The 27,257-nt window shown below is 54.7% G+C and overlaps 2 protein-coding genes across 5 annotated transcripts in view; one reads left to right on the forward strand and one right to left on the reverse strand.

Annotated features, from left to right (window-relative positions):
- Positions 1 to 27,257, forward strand: part of Sorcs2 (sortilin related VPS10 domain containing receptor 2) — a 417,324-nt gene that overhangs the window by 171,795 nt on the left and 218,272 nt on the right. The window lies entirely within an intron of this gene.
- Psapl1 (prosaposin like 1) lies at positions 12,150 to 14,789 on the reverse strand. The gene has a single exon (XM_020165342.2). It carries the CDS (start codon positions 14,718 to 14,720, stop codon positions 13,149 to 13,151), a length of 1,572 nt encoding a protein of 523 aa, XP_020020931.2. The 5' UTR covers positions 14,721 to 14,789; the 3' UTR covers positions 12,150 to 13,148.

A 27,257-nucleotide genomic window follows, 5' to 3' on the forward strand; every position in this document is an offset into this window, starting at 1 on the left:
CCCGGCCTGCCGGGTGTGGGCCTGTTTCAGGGGGCCACTGTTTGGTTGAGTTCAGAGCATGACAGCTGGAGCTTGTCTCAGGTGCAGGCCTTTCTGGGGCATGATTTGAACCCCCAGTACTGAGACACATTTTTGGATAACTCAATTTTGTAAATATTTTCCCTCTATGCCAGACAGTGGGCCAGTTCTTAGTATTGGTGGTAAATGAGACACAACCTTAGGAGAGGAAGGGACTCAGGGGAGGCAGTCATCTAGTGTTGAGGAACCCACAGACAAGTGCAATTGGGCATTTCAGAGGAGGTGATATCTGAACTGGGCTTTGAAGGACAAGTAGGAGTATGCCAGACAGACAATCCAGGGAAAGGGCACTCTAGACAGAGAAAATGTCATATACCACAGAGGCAGGCAGCAGTCTTGGTGGGCTGGCGTGTGAGGTGGGCAGAGGATGGGGGCATACGCTAGTCAGTCATCAGGGCTGGGACTAAGGAGGCCATGTGTGTGCCCCACAAGAGGCCTGGCTCTGTCCTGGAGGCCAAGAGGCACCATACACGGGTTTGCAATTAGAGTAAGTGCTGCACTGCAGTGTTTGGAGTGGACGGAGGGGAGAAAACCACAAGCCTGGGAGGTGGCAGTTAGGCCATGTGGCCTCTGGGAAGATGCTTGGTCCAAAGAGTCCCGTCCTGCAGGATATCATGAGCGCAAAGTCCAGTCTCTGTGCAGCCGGGAGGGACTGGGGCTGGGCCAGGACCCAGTGTTTTATATTCTGCACCGTTATCCTGCACACACGTGCACACACATGCACACACGTGCACACTTGCACCCTCATGTACACACATAGACACATGTGCACACACGTGCACACACCTTCACCTGTGGTCCACAGAACAGACCCGGCTCTGCTGCCCTCTGCAGTAGAGTGACACACTGCCGGGCAAATTTACGTTTTAATAAAACCCCCTGAGTGAGAAACAGGAGAAAAAGGTCTATGTTCTCTATTGGGTAATAAAACCCGCTTGAGTGTGCTTTGAAGGATGGAGCCGTAAACCTGCTGATAGGTGAACAGCACCCAGGGACAGTGTGGCCACCGGGCGGCATCCAAGGCTGTGCACTGGCTCTGAGTTCCCAGCACTGCTATCCATCAGCCAGTGCTGGGGACAATTTCTGCATGTCCCTGAGCCCTGGCTTCCCATCTACAGTGTAAGCTGACAGGGTGGTAGCTACTCTTGGTGAAGTTTGCTTAGCACAGGGGTTCAAGACATGCAGCTGCTTTTATTATGCTATAAACATTATTCTCCTTGGGGTAAAGCTAATGTTTGTGATGGCTTGAGAGAACTTGGGGACCTGAATTCTAGCTGTCCCAGTTCTGCCCTGCAGGAGTGACCTCAGGTAACTATCATGGTGTCTAAGCCCCTTTGCCCATCTTGGAAATGGGTCTGTTTCCTCCTGGAGGTTTGCTGAGGCAGCTACTCAAGGGTGCTCTTGGAGGTCCTTGGGGACTGTGGTGCCTGCTCCCTTCGGACTGTGACCTTGACCTCCCTCATACTCGTGACCTTGAGCTGGGCAGGCTCCTGCACACTTTGGCCGCTGTCCTTGACCCCTTCCAGTTCCTAGAGAATCAGAGATGTAAATCACCCTTTCTATCTCAGCGGGGCCCAGGCAGGCGGGCCCTGGCCAGGCTTGGCTCAGCTCAGTGAAGGCCACTCAGGGTCCCTCAGGGGCTTTGGAGTCAATGTGTGTTCAGTAGATAACTCAGGAAAAGGTAGGAACATGGAAGCAGAAGATTGAAAGGGTCCTGGAAGAAGTTGAATTTGTGACTGTTTTATATAATCAGACATTCATGAGGCACCTGCCAGGTGTCCTTCCTGGGTGGGTGCCATTGGCTAGAAGTCGTCCCAACCCCAAACTGGTCACTTCTGCCTCCACCCCAGCCCACTGCCCTCCATCCTCCCTCTCTTTCCTCTGAGCTTCCTGGAGGCTTAGCTCATCCCACATGCACTCCTGACTCTGGAGAGGTGAGTTAGACAAACATGGCCTCTGCCTGGGGGGGGGGAGTCTCCAGTGCAGTGACAGTAGTGTCCTTCATGGAAAGAGTGCTGTGAGGGGCAGCAAGGTAAGCCCAGGGTCAGGCTGGCTCACCTGGAAGAAGCAATATCTTACTAAGACTTAGGAGGACCAAAGTTTGCTGGTGGGATGAGCATGTGACATTTGAAAAACTGGTGGTGAGTGGACACTGAATGGAGGTGGGGTGTGGAGGTCATAAAAGTCTCCGTCTTCACTCTGTGAGGAACCTTACAAAAATGCCACCATGTCGCAAAAAGTCAATCTTAGAAATTTGAGGAACTGGAGGGAACTGTAGAAGGAATGAGGCTGGTGATGCCTCAGCTAGCTTTGCTACGTAACAAATGAGCCCAAGTCTGCGGCCGAAGAAAATAAGCATTCACTGAGCCCCCGGTTCTGTGGATGGGCCACATGCCCAGGCTCAGCCAGGTGCACCTCCTCTCTGCTCTTGACTAGGTTCATGTGAGTGTCCATGTCAGTAGCCAGTTGCTTCACAGCTTTGCTTCTGGGCTTGGCAGGCTATTGCTTGGGGCAGTGGGGGAAGTGGCCAGTGTCCCCTATCCTCCAACAGGTTAGCCTGTTATGCATGTGATTTTGGAAGGAATGGAATTTCACAGGCCTTGAGACCAAGGCTCAGAACTTACATGGCTTGGCCCCTGCTTGCCCCATGGACCAGGCAAGTGACAGGCAGCCTGTACTTAGTGGGAAACACTCCACATATGAATGGAAGGACACGGCAGCACTCATGGATACAAGGAAGGGGCTGGTGGTGGCCATTTTTGCAACAGGGCTCTGGTCTAGAGAAAAAGTCCAGGGAGGGACAAAGCTGTCCTGGGGTCAGGGCAGGTAGCGCCATGGGTGCTGAGGGCAGAGTGGGGATCTAGGACTCTGGGTGGGGTTTTCCTACCAAATGAAGTCGCTCATGGGGACTGGGTGGCTATGGACACTGGAGGTATTAGGATTGTCTCTGTGTGAGCCTTGCTGAGGATGAGGGGCAGGAACTCGTGTGTTAGTGTCCTGGTGGCCTCTGAGACCACAGCGGGTGTTGAATCTGGCCCATACCCTGGGTGACCTTGTCCCACTGTGGGGTTTGCACTGAGCCTTTGCAGGAAGCCCTCTTGGTCTCCAGCAGATTCGAGTCTCTACAGTAAAGAACCCTGCTCTCTAAGTGTGCAGACTTCTCCCCAGAATGCTCACTGACCTCTACTCTTCTCCACAAGCATTGGCTTTTTGAGTTCAAAGTGTCCCCTGGACCACAGCTAGGCCAGGTGTTAGATGAGCAGTGCTCTCTACACTGTTCTAGGGACATGGACATGGCCAAGACATGCTGGGTCCCCAGGGGAATGGGATGGGAGCTCGACACAGAGCTGGCCAGCTTGGTCAGGGCGTGCTTGCTGCTATAAGTCATCTCCCTGAACCAGAGGCTTAACGGAAGAAGTTTCTCTCACTGGTGCAGGGTCTACTGTGGGTGTGCCCAGCCAGGTGCCTCCCTCATGTGGCTTCATATGCACCATACCCCTGACCAGGGACTTGGCACCCATTCTGGACTTATCGGGCAGAGGAGTGAGAAAACATGGAGGAGGGGCGCTCCTGGGAGACTTCCATCCTTGTTCCAATAGCCAGCACTTGGTCTATTGCCTGCTCCAACTGCAAGGGAGCCTGGAAAATGTGGCTCACTGAATGTCTGGGGAGGGGTCAGCTTGTGACTACCTTGCAGGATGCAATGGAACCGGCCACAGCATTGCCACACACTTGGAGTCACCAGACCTGAGTGTGACACAGGCTTTCTTACAGACTAACTGCAGGACCCTGGGAGTCTCCTCCTCTCGGGGCCCTGGTGACCCCATCTGTACAGTAGCTACAGCGACAGTCACCTCCTTGCCATTGGTGCCATGAAGCCATGGCCTGGCTAAGCCAGACCCTGATAACTGAAGCTGATATTAGAGTACTATAGCCGATGGGCAGAACAGGCCAGTGGGCATCCAGGGGAACTCGTGAGCCCCAGCAAGCAGGTGTTCAGGTCCAGTGCCATCTGCAGACCTGCCTGTTCCCACTCTTCTGGCCCCTCTGAGCCTGTCCTCTCCATGAGATCCAGAGTCCTCCTTGTTGCTAACCCCACTGCACCAGTGCCCAGGGCTTGTGGGATTCAGGTTCTTATGCCACACCCCACCCCGGCCAGGGCCCACACAGCTCACACGATGTCACACCAAGCTTAAGTACTTCCCGGGTTTGGCATGGGGGCACCTGCACCTATGCAATCAGAGGATGGCAGGGAGCCACCGTCCTCATATCTGCTCACCAGCAGACGGTCGCCATCACTTTTGTTTAGTTTTGTTTCTCCCGTGTTGATGGAGCCCTGGGCTGGGTTCCCAATCCTGTCATGCATACTTAGTCCACCTGCTGCACCACACCTTCTTCTGCCCATGGAGGGTTTGACTGAAAATTCTGCATGGGGCCCCAATGGAGGCTGCTGGCTGAAGGCCTGTGGAGAAAGTGGGCTCCATGGGGACAGAGGGCACAGCCCCACCCCTACCACCTGCCCAGCACAGTGTAGGCTTTCAGACCTGAGACCTGAGTTCCAGTCCTGGCTCCGCCTGATAAGCTGTGTGGCTCTGTGAAAGCCACTTCCCCTCTCTGAGCCCGTGTCTGTGAATGGTGATGACAGTTTGGCTTGGTTATTGGGTCTAACAGGGTAGTGGATGTAGAACCCATGACCTAATGCCTGGCTTTGGGCCGTGCAAGGAGATGCTGGCTGACATTTTTTGTGTCCTTTGAACAGTACCACTGTTACTGGCAGGACTATTAATTCACGTGGGGCCTTCTGAGCAGTGAGTGCGTCGTTCCAAAGCCACAGGCCCAGCACTGGGGACAGCAAATGTCTGTCCCATGGTCCTGGCCTTCGAGGAGTCCAGGACCTCTGCTCTCATCATCACACTAGTCTGTGTTCCCTTCATCTCTCTGGCCTCCTCCATTCTGGGGACCTTGGAGAAGATTGGCTGGCGCTACAGTAGCCTGCGCCCTGAGAATGGGGTCCAGAGGGGCCAGCATATGGGAGAGGATGCTGCTGAGCGGGGCTGGGGCTGATGTTCACCCTGCCTTCCTGTGACAGTGGCCTCTGGCTACCCTCCTTGACCCCTGACTCCTCATTGGTGAAATGAACAGGAGAGAGGATTGGATTAGATGGCAGTGTCTCTGCCTGTTTTCTGATGCTGTAACAAAATACCTTAGACCAGGCAATTTACAAAAGAGGAGATCTTTGTTTAGCTCATGGTTGTGAAGGCTAAGTTCAAGAGTGTGGTGCTGGCGTGTGCTCGGCCTGTGTGGTGTGCAGGGCCTCAGGCTGCAGCAGAACATGGCGGAGGGCATTCCATGGGAGAGAGAGCAAGCTGCTAGCTCGAGGTTCTCTCCCTGTTGTCCTCCTCTAATGCCCACCATGGGACCCCGCCCTCCTGGCCTCAACATAGGAGCTTTTGTAGGACACATTTAAATCACAGCAGGTAGATTTCAACCTGGTCCATGTCACCTTTTGATACTGTTTCTCCATGAACCCCAGGTTGGAGGGCAGCATGCACCCCACTGCAAGGATGGACCATTGCCCCATCTAGGGCACTTGGCTCAGCCTGGCAGAACCTGACTGTCCATCAGCCTTTGTCCCTGCCCTACTCCTGTCCCACCCTCTTTGTCTTGGGCACACCTGGCAACCTGGGCCCTGCAGTCCCAAACACCATGCCCCTCTCTGTGGGCAAGGGGCCTGTGGAAAAGTGGAAGATGCTCCATGGAGCCCTCAGCCCCTCTGGGTCATGGAGGTTCTGCTCGTGCTGCAGCCTCCTTTGGAGGAGGACTGTGGTGGGCCTGAGGACGGCTGCCATGGAGGGGAGTGAGAAGACCCACTGGCCTGTGCAGGCTGAGGTCTATATAAATGCTTTAGGTCCCTTGCAGTGCAGCACAGAGCTGAGAGAGGAGAGAGGGTGAGCCTGACCTCCTGTGCTCTGGCCCCATCCCTCCCTGCATGTTGGGTCAGGGCTGAGTCTCCCTCTGTACCGTTCTGCACATCTCCCTCATCTTGGCCATCAGCAAACACCTTGCTTCTTTCCTTCTGCATGTTCCAGAATCTGGACCATCCTCTCCAACCATCAGCTGCCTCCTCAGCACCAGACCACTCTCAGGTGCCTTTCCAATCCAGGACATGGTCCTACTGCCTCTCCTACCCAATCCTCCCCAAGGCCACCCGGTCAGGACATGGTCCCCTGCTCCCACATCTCCCCGTTGAGGCCAACATCCAACATTGCTCAACTTGTAAATGACCTGTGGCTTCCCAGCACACTAAGAAGTGCCTCTGGATGCACCCCATAGGAACCCCAGTCCCCCTGCCCCTGGCCAGTTCTCTGAAGCCTGGTTCTCACCTGTTCCAGCCAACCTTGTCTCCTCTGTCCCTCCACTCCTCAGCCTTCATGCCAGCTCATCTGTCCCCTGGGACTCTGCCCTGACATTCCACATTCTAGTTGAGTGTCCCCTCACCCTGTCTTAGGAAGCCCTCCCTGTTAGACACAATGACTCCATGCTGTCTTCTTGTTCTTCATTTTTTATAACCTTTCAGGATTTAAACTGGGATGCATGGGGTCAGGGTGGGGTGCATGGATTCTCGGGGCTGTGTGACCCTTCTAGACTTTCCTCATTCCCATTCCAGAGTGTCAGGTTTGCCTGGATCAGAATGGACTAGGTCGGCATGGCAGTGTAAGAGCCTCTGACTTTCGGCATCGCCATGTGCCCAGGCCTTTCCCTTGATCGCGGTGCAACCGCTGCTGTCTCCTGCTAAGTGATCACTCCCTGTCCCTGTGGGCTTCTCTCCTGAGATAGGACCACCAGATACGGGGTCAGAAAGGTCCTGCCTCTGAAGGGGCTGCTCTCCCCTCTGTCCGTGGCTTTCTTTCCCTCACATCTTTGGGAATGTTGCCCTGAGAAACTGGTTTGGGAGCTGTGAGACTTTCCCCTTACTTTATGCAACTACTCCCACTGTCCTAAATAAGCAGCTTCAGTGATGCATCAGCCCTTCGGGGTCAGGAGCCCGCCTCCAGAGCACTTCTGCTCCCTTCCGGGCTTGGTGGAGGCTTCAGGAAGAAGCGTCAAGGCTTCCGAGCTGCCAAGCCCACGCCCCGAACTTTCACCCTGGGCCTGTGACCCTGCGAGGGAGGAGAGGCCAGCCTGTCCTTGAGCCTGTGTGCTCTGGCCAGCAGAGAGAGCACTTTAAAATGTCTTCTTGAAGCTCTCAGCATTGAGGAACTGCGAGCGCCCACAGGCATAGCCTGGGGTCCTGTCCTCGCTGGATACATTGGGGGGACAGCAGTGGGTTGGTGTTCTTGCAGCTGAGTCTGGGTCAGGGTACAGAGAGGACCCAGGTTTTGCCCTTGTCCACGCCATGGGGCTCTGGGTGTTAATAATGAGTGCCCCCATCTGGCCCAACCACTTTTGATTATAGAAGAGGAATGGTGGTCCAGTCCTGGGGAGTTAGACCAGGAGTCCAGATGTCTAGAGGGGCACCCTGGGCCTTTCCCTTCAGGACTCAGGAGGAATGGACCGTGCTGTGGTTTCCTTGGCTTGGTGTATTTTCCCCAGAAAGAATTCCACGTGCAGCTCCCCAGCCCAGCATAGCTGCATTTGGCTGTAGCCCTGGAGCTAATGGCTGAGGGAGGTGCAGTTGTAGGACAGTCCGTGTTGTTCTTGGGCAGGGTCCCTGGGTGGGAGCTGGTGCTTTTCCCACACTCAGAGCTGACCGTGGGATCCGGAAGCTGACTGGTGGCCCCAAGCCAGATGGAGAGCCTGGGCTGGCTCTGCGTCCTTGCTGGCTAGAGAGACCATCCACCCAGCACTGTAAGGGAACTGCCCAGCAAGCACAGCTTTCCTGAGGACAGCTTATGGGTATTTCAAAGTGTTAGATGCTACTTCCTGCAGGGACAATATGGAAACACTTCAGTCACAGTAAAAGGAGATTCTTTTGTCTCTCTCTCCTTTCATCCAGAGAGAGAGACACAAAAAGTTGCCTCCCCACAAGCCCCAGTCCTGAGCCTTACTGGATTCTACCTTCTGCCTCCTAGTTTTCTATGGACTCAAAAGACAGGTGTTTATGGGGATCTTTAGGGTGACCTCATACATAGTCATCCAGCCAGCAGGTTGTGGTAGGCCAATCAGACACTGAAGTCACTTGGTGAGGTGGCTCCAGGATCCCCATCCCCTTAGCCTCCTTGGAGCTGGACCTCCAGCATCCACACTGCCATGGCAGATACAGACCTTGGCTCAGGGACCACATGGGTCTTCGGCAGCTTTGTGTGCCATCTGTGAGTTGTACTCTGACATGGCTGCCTCCATGAATCCCCTGCCTTCTGTGAGGGTGCCTTTATCATCCATGTTCACCCCTGGGGAAACTGAGGCTAAGAGCTCAGTAATTTGACCAAGGCCACACAGCCAGCAGATGAGAGTGGGACTTGGAGGTACCCATGTGCCAAGCCTGAGTCCTGTCTGCTGCATGGTTTCTAACATTCCCCTTCATGTCCAGCGATACTGAGTCAGGCCTGATCCATGATAGCAGCAGGAGACAGTTATGGAGCTATGAGGACCACCTCCCTGGGGAGGCTGTGGAATCTGGGGCCCTCAAGGCAAGGAAGGTTTTGGGGTGAAGGGATCCCAGGGCAGCAGAACCTGCCTAGGCCTGGTGGGTTGTGTGTAAATGAGCATCCAACACTTAGTGTACCCTCAGCCATAGCCTCCCTGGTTTGCCTGGCATGGGAGAGTTCTAGACACCCTGAGGGGGGTCCTGATGCAGCAGGGTCCTGGAGAGTAATGTGACGGGAAGGAGGCCCGGTGTGGGGGTCCTTAGGTAAGGAGAGCAGGTGCTCACATGGATAAGGCTCAGCTTCTGGGGCTCTATGAGTAATTAAACACAACGTTCCCCCCCATCCCTTGCATTGGAAGCAGACCTTAGTATAAGAAGCATGGGCCTGGGACCTGAATGTCACTGTGGGCCTAAGCAGGATACCAGCCTCTCTAGGCTGCAGGTGTTTGGAGAGAGGTGTTGAAGTCTGGGGTCTGGGTCCCCTAGTTTCCACCTCTCTCTGAGCTTCAGCAGGAATAGGATGGGAGAGAGCACTGAGTTGGGACAGAGGGGACATTAGTTAGGAAGGGTGGGATGGGGCTGAGGACCTGGAGGTTTGCCCATGATCCAGGGACCATCCTGGATCCTGGGTTTGATGACTGACCAGGTAAGATGGGAAGGAAGGGTTGAGGAGGGAGTGGGGTTAGGGCAGGGGTGCCAGGGTGGGATTTGCCTACTCAGAAAGATCCTCCAGGATGTGGTAAAAGCCTGTGGCTCTTAGTTGAGTGAGGGCTCTGTAGGTTCTCACCAGGATCCACCTTAGAGTTTATGGGGTCATGGGTACTGTGAGGAGGGCAAAAGAGCCTCCATGAAGCACCTCTGCAATGACCCATGTGAGCCAAGGTGCTGGCTGACAAAGTGCTTCCATTACACAACCACTTCCATTGTAACCATGCAGCTGGGCAGGGATTGTGTTGCCATGACCACTTTATAGACAGGGAAACTGAGGCTCACAAGGAGACTATAGCTAAGGCTCAGAAGGAGACTATAGGAGCTTTTCTGGGTGTGGCAGAGCTGGGGTTTGCAGCCGTGACTTCCAACTTTGCATGAAACTATCTGCAATACATGGATCCATGTGGGTGCATCAGTGTCTGTGTGAGAGTGTGTGTGCAGTGATATGCTTCACTCACACACTCTGTGCCTGTTGTGTCGGGGACAATTGCTTGAAAGCAATGAACTCTGAGGCAGCTTGGCCAAGGCTAAGCTCCATCGTCCCACCCCAGGGCAACATTGGCTAGGCTATAGTCCTCAATATTCAGTGCCACTGCTCTCTCATGAGCAGTGGACATTGTTCTTGTCCCTGTGGTTTGCACGCTGTCCCTGGGCATGCTTAGGAAGGGTTTTCAAGGCTTGCTTCTCACTGGAAGGGGTATGTCTGGGATTTCACCCCCAGAGGAGACAGGAAGGCAAGGAAGAGGAGGGATGGGCAGTGTGGGTCCCCTGTGTGTGTCTCTCCTAGGCTCACATGGTCCTGCTGTGGAGGGGGAATGTCCATGTGGACCACGCATCCAGATTTTACAGAACTCAGAGTTTATGTAATTCTTTGCAGAAACAGAAAAAGAAGAAAAGGCATGCCATTGGGCACACTTACATCTGGCTCAAAGTTTCTACCAACTTGTCACTTTAAAAAAAAAATCGTGGGCAAACAGCAACGAATAGCCAAACCCATCTCCACCCTCATACAGGGAGGAAGTAAGAGGTCACCTCTGGCAGGTTTCCTGGAGCTGCCCAGCCCTCTGCCTAGTAGTGGCTCCTGAAAGATGCCCACGATGTGTCTGGCAGAAGGGATGGACACCAGCCCACCTGGGCAGTCCTGGCAGAAGCCTTCTCACCCACCTCGAGCAGGGCATTGTGCTCACCACCTCAGGGAGTTCCGTGCTCTGCATCTTGCTGGGGTGGGTCTCCTACCCTCCTGGGTGAGGTGGGGCTGTCTGCTCTTCTGGGCTGGTGTTCCCTCTAATAGTGGGCAGAGTACAGGGTTGTTCTGCTGGCCCATGTCTGTCTCCCGAGCAGCCCTTCCCAGCCTCTCAGAAAGCAGACATGGAGGCCACTGGATGGACTCCCCAATGGCTGCTGCTGCAGTCTCCCCAGGGACCCCTCCTTCATTCCTCCTGCTGCTCTGCTGTTAGCCCTGAAGGCCACCATCCTGCATACACATTCGTTGAGCTTTGCCGTGTACTGGCTTGATGCCCAGTGTGGGCACCTGGAGATGGGCAGTAGCCTGCCTTAGGCCTCCATGACTTTGTGTGGGACGAGTGAAGACACTGGAGAGTCAGGGGTCAGGTGGGGCCTTCCGTGCCTGGGACTGGGGGCCTGTGCAGTGCTCACAAACCAGGTGCCCCACCAGCCCTGGTAGGGTCATTGCCATGTGTGCTCCAGGACAGTCTCGTGGACAATGGACGTGTGGAGATATATTCAGCCAGTGGGTCTGTGGGAACAGCAGGTGTCAGGCCTTGGAGGGGGTAGTAGGAGGAAGGTGCAGACAGTGACCCCACCTTGACTCTCTCCTGCCCTATATTTGGGTCAAAGGAAGGTGATGAACTCAGGGATAGCGCCAGAAATCCTATGTCAGCTCTGAATGAATGGGCTACTGGCAGACATGACACTTGTCCTCTCCTGGCAGACTGGCCTCATATGGCCTGAGAGGTCTCCAGAGAAGCATCAGGTCAGGGAAGCTGTGACAGGTTTCATACAACTCAGCAAGTGTTCCCCTGGAGCACTACCAGGCCACAGGGGGGTTGTAGCTTTATTCTGTCCCATGGGTCATGTCTGGTGGGGACACACACCAGCAGACAGAGAGCCTGTAGGGAGATGAGGTTGGGCTTTGGGGCAAGACTTGAGCCAGGCAGTGAGTCCAGCAAACTCAAGGCATCTGCAATTTGAAATCTGACAATGAGCTGTTGTCCCATGGCCACACTGGGGCCTGGGACACCCAGGGGCAGTGTGGACACTGCCTCTCACCTTCTCATCTTGTGCAGGACTGACCAGTGGGCCCAGGCCTGGCCAGATGGAGGAATCTGGCTAGGTGTGGAAAATGGGTGCCTAGGAACTTGGGTGGCCTTTCAAGAGACTGCACCACTCATGCCATGTCAGGCTGCTCCCCCCGCCCCCTTGCCCCTTGTTTGAGAAGGGAGTTAATCTGGATGGGCCTTGCTGACCCAGGAAATGGCAGTGTCTGCACAGGGACTTGTGTATGTGTCCCACAGATATTTGAGCACCTACTGCATACAGGCCCTGTGCTAGGCTTCAAGGCAAGGCAAGTGCCAGCCCAGGGGCTGTTCCTGAGGGGTTCACAGGGTGCTGTGAGATCACACAGTAAGAGAGGGAGACTGGGGGCCTGGGGCAGGTTGATGTCCTCAATGCCAAAGGGATACCTGTGGGAGGCTGGGAGGAGGGGGTGTTGCAGCCCTCGGGACTTCCTTGAGAATAAAAACAGCAAACACCATTTGGAGAATGTTTTTGGTTTATGCAACACATGTATAGCCAGAGTCCCTGGGCACCCCACTGGCCCCCAAGATGGACTTTGCTGGTCCCAGCAGACCAATGGGCACTGGTCTCTGGGGGAAGGAGCTTGAGGACATCTCCTTGAATTGTCTCAACATCCCTATGAGGCAGGCATGAGCGCTCTGTCCTATAGATCAGGAAGCCAAGCCTCCCACAGGTGGAGGCCACTCACCACGCAGGCCTCTGGTTCACCCCTGCTGCTTCACACACCCACAGCCACTCCAGACCCCTCAGAGCAGTTCCTGAGGCTTTGCTTAGCATGATTTTCTCTCCCAAGACATCTGCCCAGGACAGGGTGGTCAAGAATCTGAGAGAACAGGGTCCTGGTGGTGGACCTATTGGAAGGACAGCTCTGAACTGCAGGAAGCCCAGTGGACGGTGGCCAAAGCCTAGACTCCTCCCCAGAAAAGTCCAGACATCTATGTCTTTGGAGCCACAAGTTGAGCTGTGACCTGGATGAGCAAAGGTGGCTGTGGGAGAGACCCAGCCTCCAATGCCAAGCTGTTGATAAGAGCGATGGGCCTGTTTAATGACCGCCTCTTCACCCTCCCCTCTGCTCCTGCCATGGCTCACAGTTGGGGCATTCAGCATGGCCTGGCTCCCCCAGGCCCTAGGTAGCTTCGTAGCAGGGTGCCTGAGGGGTGGACCTGGCTTGGCGGGTGGCAGGGGGGTACACTTCTGTTTTTTCCAGTCCCTTAGAGACATCTGCGAGGGCCAAGCTGCACAGCGGCGATGTGGAGACAGTGTGTGCTCTTTGGGTCAGAGGCACCTGGCTTTGAAAACCAGCTCTGCTCCTTCCCAGCCTCCCTTCTCAAGAGCCTCAGTTTCTCATTTGTGTCATGGGGATGGGGACAGCACCCACCTCATAGGGTCCCTGTGGAATGTAGGAGTGCCCTGGGTGCGGCCAGCCCTTGCAGGCTCTGGGCTGTGGCGGCCAGGGTCACGGATGCTCCCCAGAGGGGGAGGACGTGTGTGTCTCTTTCCACACAAAGCGCTGGCAGTGCTGCAGGGCGTCACACAGCTTGGCAGCCTCCTGGCTCTTGCACCAGAAGCTGGGGCCCAGGATGCACTGGTCGGTGCCCAGCAGTGGGGTTCTGGGGCCGTGGCAGGCCCCCATCTTCTTGCACACCGCTGTGGGGTCCATCATGACCTTGAGGCTCTCAATGAGCACAGGCTGGTACTGGGTGACGAAGTGGTTACATTGTGTCACGTATGGTAACGGCAAGATGCTGCAGCCACCCTTGAAAGCCATCAGGATGTCCCGCCTCGTGCTCTTGCGCTCCAGGTTCTGGGCAGACAATCCAAGCAGCCTCTTGCAGCCACTGCAGAAGGTACCCTGGTTCTCCTCATCCTGCAGCGGGGACGGCACAGTGGCAGGGACCTTCAGCAAGGACCGGGCTTGCCTTCGCCTGCTACAGAGCCGAATGGTCGTGCACACTTTTTCTGGAGTGACTCTGGAAACCAGCTCCACCAAAGAGGGGCTGTAGGTATCCACCAAGGTGATGCACTTCTGGACCAGAGAAGCAGGCATTATTGAACACACACGCTCCAGAGCGTGGCTGATGATGACCTCGGTGCTGTTGGCCATGAGCCACCGGTCCAGCTCCTGGACCACATCCAGGCACACCTCACAGGTCAGGCCGGACTGCATCTGGATCTCGCTCTTCCTCGGCAGCCCCAACTCCAGGGAGGGGACCCCCTCCACAGCAGCCACTTGAGCCAACCAGTGGGCAGGTCCCTTCTGCTCCTCACAGAAGCCCCCCTTCCCACAGACCTCCTGCGGGGGGAGAAGCTGCAGTGTTTGCTCTGCCGGGGTTAGAAGCTGGTGGATGTAGTTCTTACAGAGGACAGTCAGGCCAGGCCCCAGGGACTCACACTGCTCCTGGACGTTCACCTCGGCCAAGGTCAAGTTGGACCTCAGAGCACTGTGGAGCTGCGAGATCAGCCGGATACAGTCTTGGCACACAGCACCCCCAGGCATCTGTGGAGGATGGAAACTGAGGGCTCCATTGGTCATAAATGGAGCTACTGCCTCAGATGCAAATTCCTGGGACAGGGGTCCCCCGGGGGCGGCCAGATTCTTCTGTAGTGTCTCACAGAGTGTGAGCGAGGTGCACACCAGTGCCGGGGTGCTGCCTTGGGCTCCGCGAAGCATGCTTAGGACGACCAGGCTGTGGGTCTGCACCATCCACTTGCATCTGGCTGAAGACTCCTGGCCAGGAAGCCATTCACAGGTTTTCGTCACTGATGCTAGGATGTCAGAGTCTGTGGCATCAGGGTTCAGCCCGTTCCCAGCAGCGGCCATCACATCCTGGCACATGGCACAGTGCAGTGACCTGGCAGTGGGCTTGCTCCAGACGGCCCTTTGGCAGTGCTCCACAGCCCCGCACCTTACAGCTGCCTGCAGGTCCTGGCACCACACCTCGGAGCCCTTGGCACACTCCTGGGGGCCCGAGACAGGGCTGGCCGTGGCCCCCAGAAGGCTGGGTAGGAGAATCAGGGCACACAGCATGCTGTGTGCTAACTTGTGTTTCCAGTGCTTCTGGCTGGCTGGCTGCTGCTATAAGCCTAGCTCTCCTGCCTGGCCCCCCAGCAGAAGCAGCAGGGTGCCCGCCTCCTGACACTCCCCATACTGACTCAGAGCCCCACCCCAGGTGCCCTACAGCAGCCTCCCTGGCTTCTGCCTCTGCGTTTGCTCTGCAGTGCCCTCTACTCAGAACACTGTTCCTCTTCCTCCTGTCCTGAAGAAACTCTTCTTTGTAAGCCTAGCTTGTATCTGAATGAAACTCAGCTCCCAGGCCCCTTTCCAGAAAGCCCTCCTGGCCCCTGGCCTGGCTCATCCTCCATGGGCTCTCTCAGCTCCTGCGATGTCTTTCCCATCTCGCACTGCCCAGTCCTTTCCAGACGTGCTTGTGTGGGCCAGACCCCTCTGAGAATGGGACTCCAGGGAGAATATTCTGCCCTGTTTTTGGAGGTACTAAGAGGCATTCCACCCTGTGTTTCCCCGAGGATGGAGAGAATGTCCAAAACAGCCGGTTCCTAACATGGCCTCACCGCTGTGTGCCCGCTGTGGGTGCTGCTCCTGCGTATTGGACCCAGTGGTTTCACTGTTCAGGGGTCAGGCTGAGCCTTGTCTTTGTCTGTGAAATGAGTGGACCCTTGACCTCACAGTGTCCTTATGAGGACTGCTGCACGCTGAGCTCTGGACCTGGTCAGCTTCTTCATTCTGGAAACTTCTATCAAAGGCCAAGTATGGGCTGGTCCCCAGTAGACATGCATTAAATTTTTGCTGCCGGTACACATGCCCAAGAGGGTTTGTTTTATGCTTGTGTCATATGTTATCCTTACTTTTAATTCCTTAGTTTTGAAATCGCTGTTAGGCAAGTGCGTAGGCACAGGGAAAACACACACAGGTGTTTTGAGCCTCGTCCTGTTCATTCCATGGAGCCAGCCTCGCCTGTGCCTGATTGCCACAGAGTTTACTACCTCCACTGGACACTCCCAGGGAATGGACAGCTGAGGGGCCCAATGGTAGGGGCTCCACTGGCCCTCTGCATGCCTTGGTGGTATCGCCCCACATATGGGCGGCATGGCTCAGGTCCCTGGGCTCTGGGTGCCAGAGGAACCTGCTTCCCAGATATGTGGAGTGCTGCCTTGCAACAGCCTCTTGCAGAAGGCAGCCTGACACCTCCACCCTCCTTCCTGGCGGCTAGGTTGCAAAGAGAATAAGGAATCAGGCTTGCTGAGGCCTCTAAATGACTTCAAGGACTCTGGTTCCCTGGGGCCAGGGGAGGAGACAGGCTTGGGGAAGAGGTGAGGCTCTGTTCTCTCAGCTCTGGCCAGCTCGGTGAGTTCCTTCACAGAGGTGGGACTGGTGACCTGGCGCCATATCTAGATTTGGCTGAAACAGGCCTGGCTGATTCACTCCCACAAGCTCATTACCGGCTGCCCATGTTGACAGAGGAGCACCCACTCCTCTGGGACCAGGGCACAGGCGAAAACTCGCAGAAGGCCCTGCCCTGGGGGGGGTCAACATGCCATGGCCTGGCAGCCCCTGGGCCTCCAGCTTATAGCCTCTCCATCCAGCCCCCATGTTATTCCACAGACTCCCCGCACAGAGGCCTGGAATGTTCCGTCCTTCCCACCCTCTGAGCCTGACACAATGGCCGCTTATTAAGTGCTTCTTTAGCCCAACATACTTCTGTAAGAGTCACCCTTGTGGCTGTGTGGGGGCAGATGCAGGATTCCACGGGGTGTCAACATAGCACAGCTGACTTCTCCGTGCTGCTCTGGATGGGCGTGGGGTCATTTGCAGCATGGGGCTCCTGTGGCTCTTGCTCTGAATGTCCCTGGTGAACCATCTTCCCTTCTCTGCTGGGTCCATCCTGAGGATCGGAACTGCTGGGTTTAGTACAGCTGGAGTGGGCTGTGACACGGTTTTCCCAAGCGGTGGGCAGGTTCCAGTCTCCAGGCGGTGCTGGAGGGACCTGACTGTCCACAGCAGCTTTGTTTGAGGGGTGGCATTTTCTCCACACCAGAAGCCATTCTCTGCTCCCAGCTGTGCATCCTGAAACTCAAGTCAGTTCTGACACTCATGAGCAGCTTTCAGGAAGAGTAACAGGTCGAGGGTACAGACCTAAAGCCCAGCCCCCACTCAGACCACTCCCAAGCCCAGGTCTCCACCTTCACTTCTGACTGAGCAAGCTGTAAACTGGGAGTCCCCTCTTCAGATATGGTCGTTTGTGGAATGGCTCACAGACCTCAGGAAGGTTCTTTATTACAGTCACCAGTTTCCTGTACAGGACATACACAGCTCAGGAACAGCAAAGGGGAAGATGGAGAGAGTGAGGTATACAGATCAGGGGCGACCACACTTCAGCCTCTGCATGAGTTGACCAACCCACAATCTCCAGATCTTGTCCAAGCATTTCACAGAGTTTTACCTCCAGGACCCCATAGTGCTCCTGTCCTTCTGGTGACCAGCTCTATCCTGAGGCCATCAGGGACCCCAGCCCAAGACACCTCATTAGCATAAACTCAGGTGCTATCTAAAGGGCTCATTACAGATGTGAGTGACAAACTAGCCATTCAGGATTTTAGGATGTCTGTGCCAGGAACTGGATAAAACTGGATATTTTTCTCCTTATTCCAGGTGTGGGGTTATGTTTTAATTTTATAGAATTTCTAACTTAGAAGACAGTTGCAAAGAATTCTGTGCACCCTTTTCCCAGATGCATTTGTTTTTATTGTCCTCCTCCCTTCTATATTTGCATCCATCCCTCCCTCCATTCCTTCGTCCACACACCCACTGACCTATGTATCTCCCTAAGTACCTGTGTGTCTAGCTGTATCATCATCTACCTATCTGTCTGTCTGTCCACATCCATACATGTCTGCATGCAGTCTTTCATAACCCAGCCAGTGTAGGTGGAATCCTGTGTCCTTTGCTCCATTCTTCTGTGTGTGTTCCCTAAAGACAAGGGCATTCTGTCTGCTAACCACAGTGTATTTATCAAAATCCAGAACTGTAATGTTGACACAATACTGGTCACCCACACTGTGCCCAGGCTTTCCTGCCCTATGCTGGCAGCTTATCTCTCAGGCTCAGCTCCCACCCTGTCCCGTCACACTGTGTGCTCGCTGCTCACGTCTCCTTAGTCACGTCCACCTGGAGCCCTTGCAATCTCGCTTGTCTTTTGTAGTGCTGGGGCACAGGCCAGTTGCTCTGCTGAGTGAACGGCCCTCAGTCTGGGTCTGTCTGGTGATTCCTCAAGTTCACAGTCAGGTCCAGGCTGTGCCCTGAGGTGGGAATCCTGCAGCACTACCCCCAGTCCTCTTGGTGTCAGATCCAGAGGCACTTGATCCTGGCTTACGCAGTACCGGTCATCTTCTGTCACTTGGTCAAGATCTGCCCCTTTTCTCCTCTGTAGAGTTACTGTTCCCCCCTTATAATTACTAAGTAATATTTATAGAGAGCGTGTAATATCCTCATTCACTAATTCCTTTCCAATCCCATCTTTCTTCTTTTTATTGATTTGCATTTTTCTTTTTAAAAGGAGCTTCTGTCCCGTTCCTTTCCTAAAAGACTCTTGAATTTCTACTTTTTATTCTTAAATCTTACTTATTATTTTAATTGAACTTGTAGGTTATATTCCTCTACCATCACTGTTTGCTTTTAATACCTAACTCCTTCCAGCTTTGGTCTGTGGGAGCCACTGTGAGCTGCCCCGGGTCTCCCTGGCGTGTCCTATCATTCATCGGACCTTCCTTCCTCCTAGCTGAACTTGTGTTTTCCTGAGCCAGCCCTGGACTTGGCCGGCAGGCCAAGGAAAATAGCTTTAAAACCAGATCTGTACATGATGTTACTCATGCTTACTGTGCTGCCGTCACTTCTAGACCCTCGTTGAACAAGAGCAGTGACAGCCAGGTTTTGCCACTGAGCAAGGCAGGTGGTTCAGCTTCTCCCGGAGCTCTGTGCAGACCTTCACCTCCATGGCACCACTGGCCGCCTTGCGGGAAGGCACACAGTACTGCTTGTTCGCTGGTCCTCCTGTCCTGGTTTGAGGGCAGGTAACCGAGCTACCTGCCTCCAGCCCAGCCCCAGCCCAGCAGGCCTGCCCAAGTGTCTTGTAGAATATGGGGCTGTAGCCACACTGACCTATTTGTCTTCTGTCCCTTCACCTGTCATCCTGACCTGTCCCCTGTCCCTCCCGGATGAGCACAGCCTCATCTTGCATGGTTACCCTGTGCAGCCCCTGGCTCCAACATGGTCACAGTCGGGGTGCCAGGGGTGAGGACAGCAGCATACTGTTTTGGGGGCATAGCTCCACCCACAGCATGGCTTCTGGGCACTGGGGACCTTGGCCATAAACGGGCACTATGGTTCAGATCTAGCCTTGGTCCTGGGAAGCCTGGAGGCCCTGTGATAGGGAGTGGAGGTCAGGCATAGGCCCCCAGGGATTGTGGAGCACCTGAGATCTCCTTCGTACATGGTGAGTCCTGCACAATTGAGTCCTTCTCTTGCACACTGCCCAGGCCTGGCAGGCAGGAGCTGTGACAGACAGCCTGCACTTGAGTCCTCACCAGCTGGAAACCCTGGGAGGCACAAGCTTTAGTTACAGCCATCCAATTCCAGACCCAGGAGCCCCATCTGGCTGTGAAGGTGTAGGAAGTGGTGAGGCCAGGGCAGGTGACGGGAGATCACAGAAGCCAAGAAGCCTGAGGAGCTGAGACTCAGGACTTCAGGTCCTCCAAGCCAGAGACCTGCCATGTGGAGTTCTGTCTTAGCACCTTGCTGTTTCAGGGGCAAGCACAGGTTCCCAACACTGGTTAAGTGTCACCGGCATGCCAGCACTAGGGTAGCTGTGCCTCTTTCCTTTTGAGTCTCAGTCCTCCCAGTGTATTTGAAAGCTCCCCTGGGCACTTCCCATGGGCCACCTCCCCTGCCTGGCTGCAGTGGCATATCTGAGATCTCCACAAGCTCCATGGCCACCCACCCTTGAAGCACTGGGCCAGCTAGGAGAGCCTCGCCCACAGGTAAAGTAGGTTGTCTCCTGCCCTGGAGCGGAGGGAGAAGCTGGAGAAACCGGCAAAGTCCCTCTTTCTGTTGTTGGACAAGGGAAAATAAGAGTAGAGAGCCGGAAAGTGGTTTCTATTGTTTTGTTTGCAGGCATGTATCCAGCAAGTATTTACTGAGCACCTATTGTGTGCCCTGGACTGTTGTAAACACTGGGAACACTGGGGTTAACAAAACAGAAACCTTGAGCTCCTGGAACTCACATTCTAGGTAGGAAGCTGAAACTAAGCTAACTTACAGTAAGTTCGCTTAACTTACATTAAGTTAGTTAACTAACATTAAGTTGATAGCACAGAAAAAAGTGATGAGTGAGGTAGAGAGAGAGTCTGTAGGTTTTGAGGGGGTTGGGATGGTCAGGAGCGTGTGTGACCAGGGAAGGCCTTGGTGACTCAACAGTATTTGAGTGGACAGTATTTGTAGAAGGTGTCTGGTTCTAAGCAGAGAGGCCAACATGGGCAAAGGTCCAGTGACAGGTGGGTGCAGGAGTGGCACAGAGCAGAAGGAAACAGGATTAAAAGGACCACATGCTGAGGACACTGGCTGGTCCTCTAAGGGAAGGGGGGGTTTTAAGCAGAGGAGTGACATGACCCGTCAGTCAGTCTGGGGCAAGGACAGAAGCAGGGAGGGCTGGTGTGGAGGAGTCAGATGTAACTGCAGCGGTCTGGGGGTGGGGGGAAGCCATGGGGATGATGGTGGTGGTGGTGACCTTGGATTTCAAATCTACTTCAAGCTAGAGAGGCCATGTTTGCTGGTGGAATGTGAGAGAAATGGGAACATCTGAGTTATAGGGAGACAGCAGGGGGAAAGGACCCAGGCAGAGAGCTGTCGGGCTGTCATTGTGAAACCCAGAGGAGAGGCAGGTGCCTGATGTGGGGCGAAGTGTGGAGGGAGGGCAGGGAGGCACAGAGACTGGGACCATCGCTATGGGCCATAAGAGAGGAAGGGGACAAACAGAAGCCCAAGCTCGCGTCATGGGGCAGCTGGCTCTCCCTCAGCGTAGGATTTGGTCACTGGGCTAGGGAGGAAGTGAGGACCTCAAGATGGACATGGTGAGGGTGACAGCCTGGAGGACAGCCTCCAAGAGGCACCTTGGGGACGGAGAGTTGGGTTTCAGTGGGGACAGGAAGTATGGTGGTCACAGCCTCCAGATAGCATTTGGGTTCTGAGGTCAGTGATATTCAGGGGAAGTGGCAGGGCGGGCAGCAGATGAAGGAGCTGAGAAGGAAGGGAGGCCCAGAGGAGGACGGGACTGCAGCCTGGCACAGGGTAAAGTGAGTGCTTGGCCTTCCTAGGCCCTGGCCACCTGGCGAGTGGAGGAAGGTGTAGATGCAGCAGCTAAGCCTGGCGTGGGGAGAGCAGGCCGGAAGCTCCAGATGGACCCTCTGGCCTTGTCCAGAAGCTGGCTGAGAGGCAGGAGAGGGGAAGGCAGGGGAGTTTCAGTGAAGCCTTTCTCTAAGTTACGTTGCTTAGGATGCAGTGGCCCTGAACCAGGCCCTTACCTGTCTGACTGCCCTTTTGTGCTTGTATCAGGGTCATGTAGACTGAGCCCCACGTTGAGGTGTCCAAGGTTGAATGTCGTGAAACACAGGACCCTGTATGGGTCCAGAAATGACCTGGTTTGAGCTGCCACCCAGGGGCCTGTTCACAGGCACTCTCTCAGCTGACCCTGGGGGACAAGCCAGGGGCAAAGCCCCTCTGTGTCCTTTGTCTGCTCATGGCCTCTTGGGAACCCAAGGCCTGCCTCAGGCTCTCTTTCCTTTGTCCATTTCTTTCCCTTCTCCTCCTTCCATCCCTTCCTTTCTTTCCTTCTTCCTCTGTTTTCCCCTCTTTCCTTAAAGCCCATGGGAGAGGACAGACTGGAGGTAAAGATGGGAAGACGAAGGAGGCAGAGGAGGGAAGGCAGGGAGAGGTTAGTGTCCGGACACAGCTGAGCGATGCTCAGAGAGTCCTGGCCAACCTGTGGGCTGTGGTGACTTTCAGCTTCCCTCAGCCCCATCCTCCCAAAGTGGCCTAGGCAGCATGGAAAGTGGACCCTTAACACCAGCAGGAGTCCATGCCCTGTCCTGGGACTGCTGTGACCAACCACAGATACTGCTTCAACTAGAAATTTCACTGTCTCAGTTCTGGAGGCTGCACACTGTGATCAAGGTGACCCTGGGCTGGCAGCTCCTGAGGCCACGGGGAGCTCTGCTCCAGATCTCCGTCCTGGTTTCAGGTGGGAGCTGGAATGCTTAGTTCTCAGCTTGCTGCTGCATCACTCTGAGCTCTGCCCATCTTCACACGGCCTCCTCCTGTGTGTCTGTGCATCCAGACTTCCCTATTTCTAAGCACACCAGTCACTTTGAATTGGAGGCTCACCCTTCTCCATCTGACATCTTCTGAACTCATTACATCTGCCATTCTAAGGCACTTCAAAGTATGTCCCTGGGGACACACTTCAGCCTGTCATGGTCATGATTGGTGAATATGTAGTGTGTGTGCCAGGGATGCCACAGGACTTCTCTGATCAGCTCAGGATACTGGGGCCACTGCTCAGGGGTCGCTTCTGCAGCTGGCTTCCTCTGCACCCTCAGGAGGAATGGAGCTCCCTCCTCTACTCCAGTTTGGCACTGAACAGTCCTATGGGGGTGATGTCTGCTTCTCCTAACGTAGGGGTCCAGGCCCATGAGTGTGGGGGCCTCACCTCCTTTGTGTCCCTGTGCCTTGCACACATGGGGTGAGCGTAACAGGCATGGCTGTGGCCATTGTGTGGACACTATGGCGGGGCAAACCCAGGAGGTGCAGATCAGGGTCATGTCCTTTCTGTAAACTGCCAAGATGTTTGAATGGAAGACTATAGGGTTAGCACTGTTTCCCACCAGGGAAACTGAGGAGTGACCTAGGCTGTGACTGCTAATCACAGGACAAAGGTTTCCCTAACCCTCAGTCAGGCTATCTTTGAGGCCTGGCAGGACGGGCCTCCCTGGCATGTAGGAGCCTTTCACTTTGATTGACATGCACCTTTCTTGGTTACAGAAGAAGGGCCTAGGAGACCCCTTACCTTGCAAGTGGGTTCAGGGCTCACCTGTGACAGTAGATGAGCGACATCCTCTTTGCTTCTGGGACGATGTCCCCAGGGTGTGGAGGTGGACGGTGCTGAGGGCTGGACCACCTGTGAGCAAGTCACACTGCCTGTGCTTTGGTACCTGCCCTTGGCCTGTGAGCCTTGCTGTGGCTGCAGACAGGGTCCTCGTAGAGCCTCAAGGGGGGGTGAAAAGACAAAGACATCCAGCATGTGGGGAAATGTCAATATGGCGCCCACTGTCCTCATTTTCCAGATTGGGATGCTTAGGGACATTCACGCTGGGGTTTAGACCAGCTGGCCTTAGACTCTGTACCCCCGGGACTGCTGTTGTTCTTCCCATAGTGCCGTCCTTTATCCCTGATGTGGTGGTGCTAAGACACGGCGCTCACACCCCACACTGGGGAAGCGCTTTCTCTGCCTGCCTGCTGTGTAAATGGAGGTGCTGAACAAATGTCCGGTGCCATCAGGTTTGGAGAGGACAGAGACCAGACAGGAGGGACTCCATCCAGCCCTCAAGTCTCTCACCGTGACTGAAGCAAGTGTGTCGTCACTCTAACAACACCCTCTGTTCTGGTCCCAAACAGTGGTCAGCCTCCTGGTGCAACAGTGCTCTTTACTAGGACCTAATTTATTAGCTCCTGGTCATGGGACCAGCCTCACAGTGGCTTGTCCTCCCTTTCATTGGTCACTATGACAGGCCAGGGCAACCACTTGTTCTATGAGGCAATACTGGCCCATTTCATTGATAGAAAAGTTGAGGTTTTGAGAGGTTAGACCACTTTTCTCCAGCTAAGCCAGTGTGTGTACGTCACTCGTCCTGTGTCTGTTTCTTCCTTTTCTTTTATTTTGAAACAGGGTCTCGACATGTAGCTCAGGCTGGCCTCAAACTCATAATCGTTCTGCCTCAGCCTCTCAAGTGCTGGGATTACAGGAATGCACTGCCACCCTGGTTTACGTCTGTTATTTTTATTTAGTTTTTAATCCTATTCTGGAAAGTGTTCTATTTTCCAGGGAGGGAGAGACACACACTTCACAAATAAGACCATCCTTGGGAATGTGGCCCTCAAAATTTGGCCATCCAAGAGTCTGTGTCCTCCAGGCTCAGCAGCCAGAGGAAGCAGATCCAGGATAGGATCCTGGCTCTTGCTGCCTGTGCCAACCTCAGCAAAACTGCAGCTAGGCAACAATTCAAGTGACAGGAAACAATGTAACTAACCCTGGACATTCCAAACCTGAGACACAAGTCAGCATTTTACCAGCCTGTTTCAGATCTTTTTTGACAGTATCAGGAATTGAACTCAGAGCCTGATGCTTGCTGGTTTCAGATGCAGCTAGGCATTCCCTCCCCTTCCCCTGCCCTCACTGGTGACTTCAACACTTGCTCAGCTGTCCCATCCCATCAGGTTCCCTTGGCCTGCCACATCTGTCTGCCTCCATAACATTGGGTGCCTTTGTGTCCTCTGCTGTCCACTGCAAGAAGGCTCCTGCTGGGGACCCGCCCTCTTCTCTTCTTCACCGTCCTGTGTTAACAGGTGCTATGCTGACAGGTGGGATTTCATGGTGTGGATACCCAGATTTTTGGTTCCCTTTCCCAAGGGCCCTCGTGGTTTTCTTTCCCAGCGTTTCTGCTGTTACAGTCAGGCCAACCCCACATGGATCCTGGTGCATGTGAACAAGTGAATCGGGGTGTCGCCAGTGTGGTCTCTGGAAGCAGACTATAAGTCAGAATTTGGGGTGTCTGAGTCACTAGCTGTGGCCAAGTTGTGTTCAGAGTCCTGGGCCAGCTGCACCAAGTTCATTAGTCCAAAGGAGGCTTTGCCTTCCCTCCTTCCTTCCTGCCTTCGTCCCTCTTTGCATCCTTTCTTCCTTTGTTCCCTCCCTTCCTTCCTTCCCTCCCTCCTCTATTCCTTCCTTCCTTCTTTCCTACTCTCTCTCCTTTCTTCCTCCCCTCTTCCTCTCCCCCTTCCTTCCCCTCCCTCTTAGCACCTTTTCAGAAGCTCACTGCAAAATTCACAGACTGACAGGATGGGAGACAGGAGCCTTGCTCTGCATCCTGCTTTTGGGTGCGCCTGGGAGAGCCGCAGGTGCACGGCCCCCGTCTCCTGCTGTCGTGTTCCTCTGGAGGTTCAGCCAGCAGAGCTCTCACAGGCGTGCATGCACGCACCACGGGGTGCGGAGTGCAGCAGTAGAAGCTGGGGTGGCCAGTGATGTTCTCAGGAATCCAATCCTCGACCCATGGATCCTGCGCTAAGCCTCTAGTAGCCATGTGGGTGGACCAGCTCTGTGCCAGAACCCGAGGCTTCTGCACACCGTCCTCCACATCACCCTCCTTGCCTGGGTCTGAAGGTCACAGAAAATGAATTCTGGTTTGTGTCTAGCCGTCTCTGACCTGTGGGATACCTCGTTTTTCAGGAATCCACAGCTGCCTCCCTTGACAGCTCCATCAACCAGACACCCTCCCCACCAGACCCCCAGGAGCCACCCTCCCTTTCGGCCAGTTTGTGAGAAGGGCTCTTGTGCCAGGTGGGGACGGGCAGGAACTGGGGAAACATCTGGAAATTCTTGATGCTTGAATTCAGTTAAATAATGCTTGCTGTCTGCCTTTGTCTCCAAACAAGCAAAGAACGGGCTCTGGAGGCATGGGGTATCCACATCTTCCTGTCCACTGTAAGGGCTTCTCTGGAGGATCCTGGATGGGGAAGGGGACCTGAAGGGCTCTTAGGGCTTTGGCTCCAGGTCCTGTTCTACAGAAGATGTGCTCAGGGCCTCCGTTCCTTCACTGTGTCTGCCAGATCTGCTGGATGGTTATTAGGGCCTGCCCACTTCTGACCTTCGAGGTGGGTCAGGTGGTCCGGGCCCCTGGTGGTCCTGCTGGCAGGTGTCCTTTGGACTGTGGGAGGAATAGAGCAACAGGGGAGGATCCCCAGTGTCTCTCTGGAAAGAGCGCAGGAGCCCTGGAGGCTGAGTCCCTGGCACTGTGGGGATCTCAGGGCAGGCCCGTGGCCTGCACTTCCTGTTCTCTGGCTCACTCATGACCTGTGCAGGAAGGCCTCCCACTCCAGCTGAGGCTTCTGCCCTGCCTCACTACTGCAGACGCCTCACCACTGTGTGGGTCCTTAGTGTGGTGACGTCTCCATGTCTGCTTCTCCACACAAGCCCTCAGCCTTCCAGAGCGTTCCTGTCTTGAGCTCCTGAGCCTAGCATGAGGGAGGTGTCATGCTCCAAGAGTGAGTAAGGGAGGGAGGGAGTGAATAAGTGAGTATGTGAGTGAATGAGTGAGTGAGTGAATGAATAAGTGAGTGTGTTGTGTGAATGAAGGAGTCAATGAGCAAGGCAGTGAGTAGTGAGGGACTCAGTGGGGGGAGACGGAGGGAACCTATGAACAGGTGAATGATTGGGTGAATGAATGAACTAGAGATGACAGAATGGGTGAGATCAAGTGAAAGAAAGAGGCATGAATGAGTGAAGTGACCTGAGTCTGGGGAAGGAATCAGCTTGTCTGCTCACAAAGCAGCTGGAGGCCCTGAGGCCCAGCCAAGGCCTCTCTGGGACTGGATTTCCCATCAAGCCATGGGGGTGGTAGTTTCTTGGATCCACCCACTTCACGCTTGACAGATAACCACAGGACTTTCTTATGGGCCCGCCTAGGGCTGGGCACTGGGAATCCCCAGTGGTTAGTCCCATCCCTACCATAGAGACTGCACAGTAGTGATGTGGGGACCCAGGCTTCTGTGTGTCTGATAGCCCTACTGGGTAATATGGGTGCTGTGAATACACGGAGCATGACAAAACTCAGAAGTTGAGATGACATTAGTCCACCAGGCTGCTTGGGAAGACCCTCAGCTGGCACTGTGGCCAGTTTGAGCTTGTCTCTGCAGCCCTGGGAGCCATAGAGGAGTTCAGAGCAGCATACTGGGTTGGCCTGAGTCCCAAACTATCTCACACACTTGGCTATAGGACTTTGGAGGAGTGAGAGAGCCAGAAGAGGCAGGGAGGCACAAAGAGGAGGCTAGAGGCTCTGTCCAGACTCACAAAGAGGCTACAGAGGTGGGGCAGAGGAAGCAGGTGGCCTATGGATGACCTGCACTTTGGTCCCTTTGCCTGCTGCAAGAGGGGAAAGCCTGAAACACAACCCTAAAGACTGTGGTGTGTGTGTGTGTGTGTGTGTGTGTGTGTGTGTGTTGGGGACCATGACTCCCTGTGTCCCCCAGTGGGCCACCCTTGTGGCCTGAGCCTTTAAGAAGCCATGTTCTATCCCCTTGTCCTCTTCCTCTCCTTCTTCTAGATGTGTGGTGTCAGCTGGTGTCCTCTCCCAGCACAGAACCTGGTGGAAACAAATGGCTTTTCCTTGCTGTTAACCTGGCCAGGGGCTGGGCCTTGTTCATCTCTGCCTTAGCAGTCTTAGGGAG

The sequence above is a fragment of the Castor canadensis genome, chromosome 9 (genome assembly GCF_047511655.1).
Source record: "Castor canadensis chromosome 9, mCasCan1.hap1v2, whole genome shotgun sequence".
NCBI classification, from domain to species: domain Eukaryota; kingdom Metazoa; phylum Chordata; class Mammalia; order Rodentia; family Castoridae; genus Castor; species Castor canadensis.

What these genes read in the sequence shown, in the direction of transcription:
- Psapl1 (XM_020165342.2), bottom strand. Translation starts at nt 14,720, where the DNA reads ATGCTGTGTGCCCTGATTCTCCTACCCAGCCTTCTGGGGGCCACGGCC.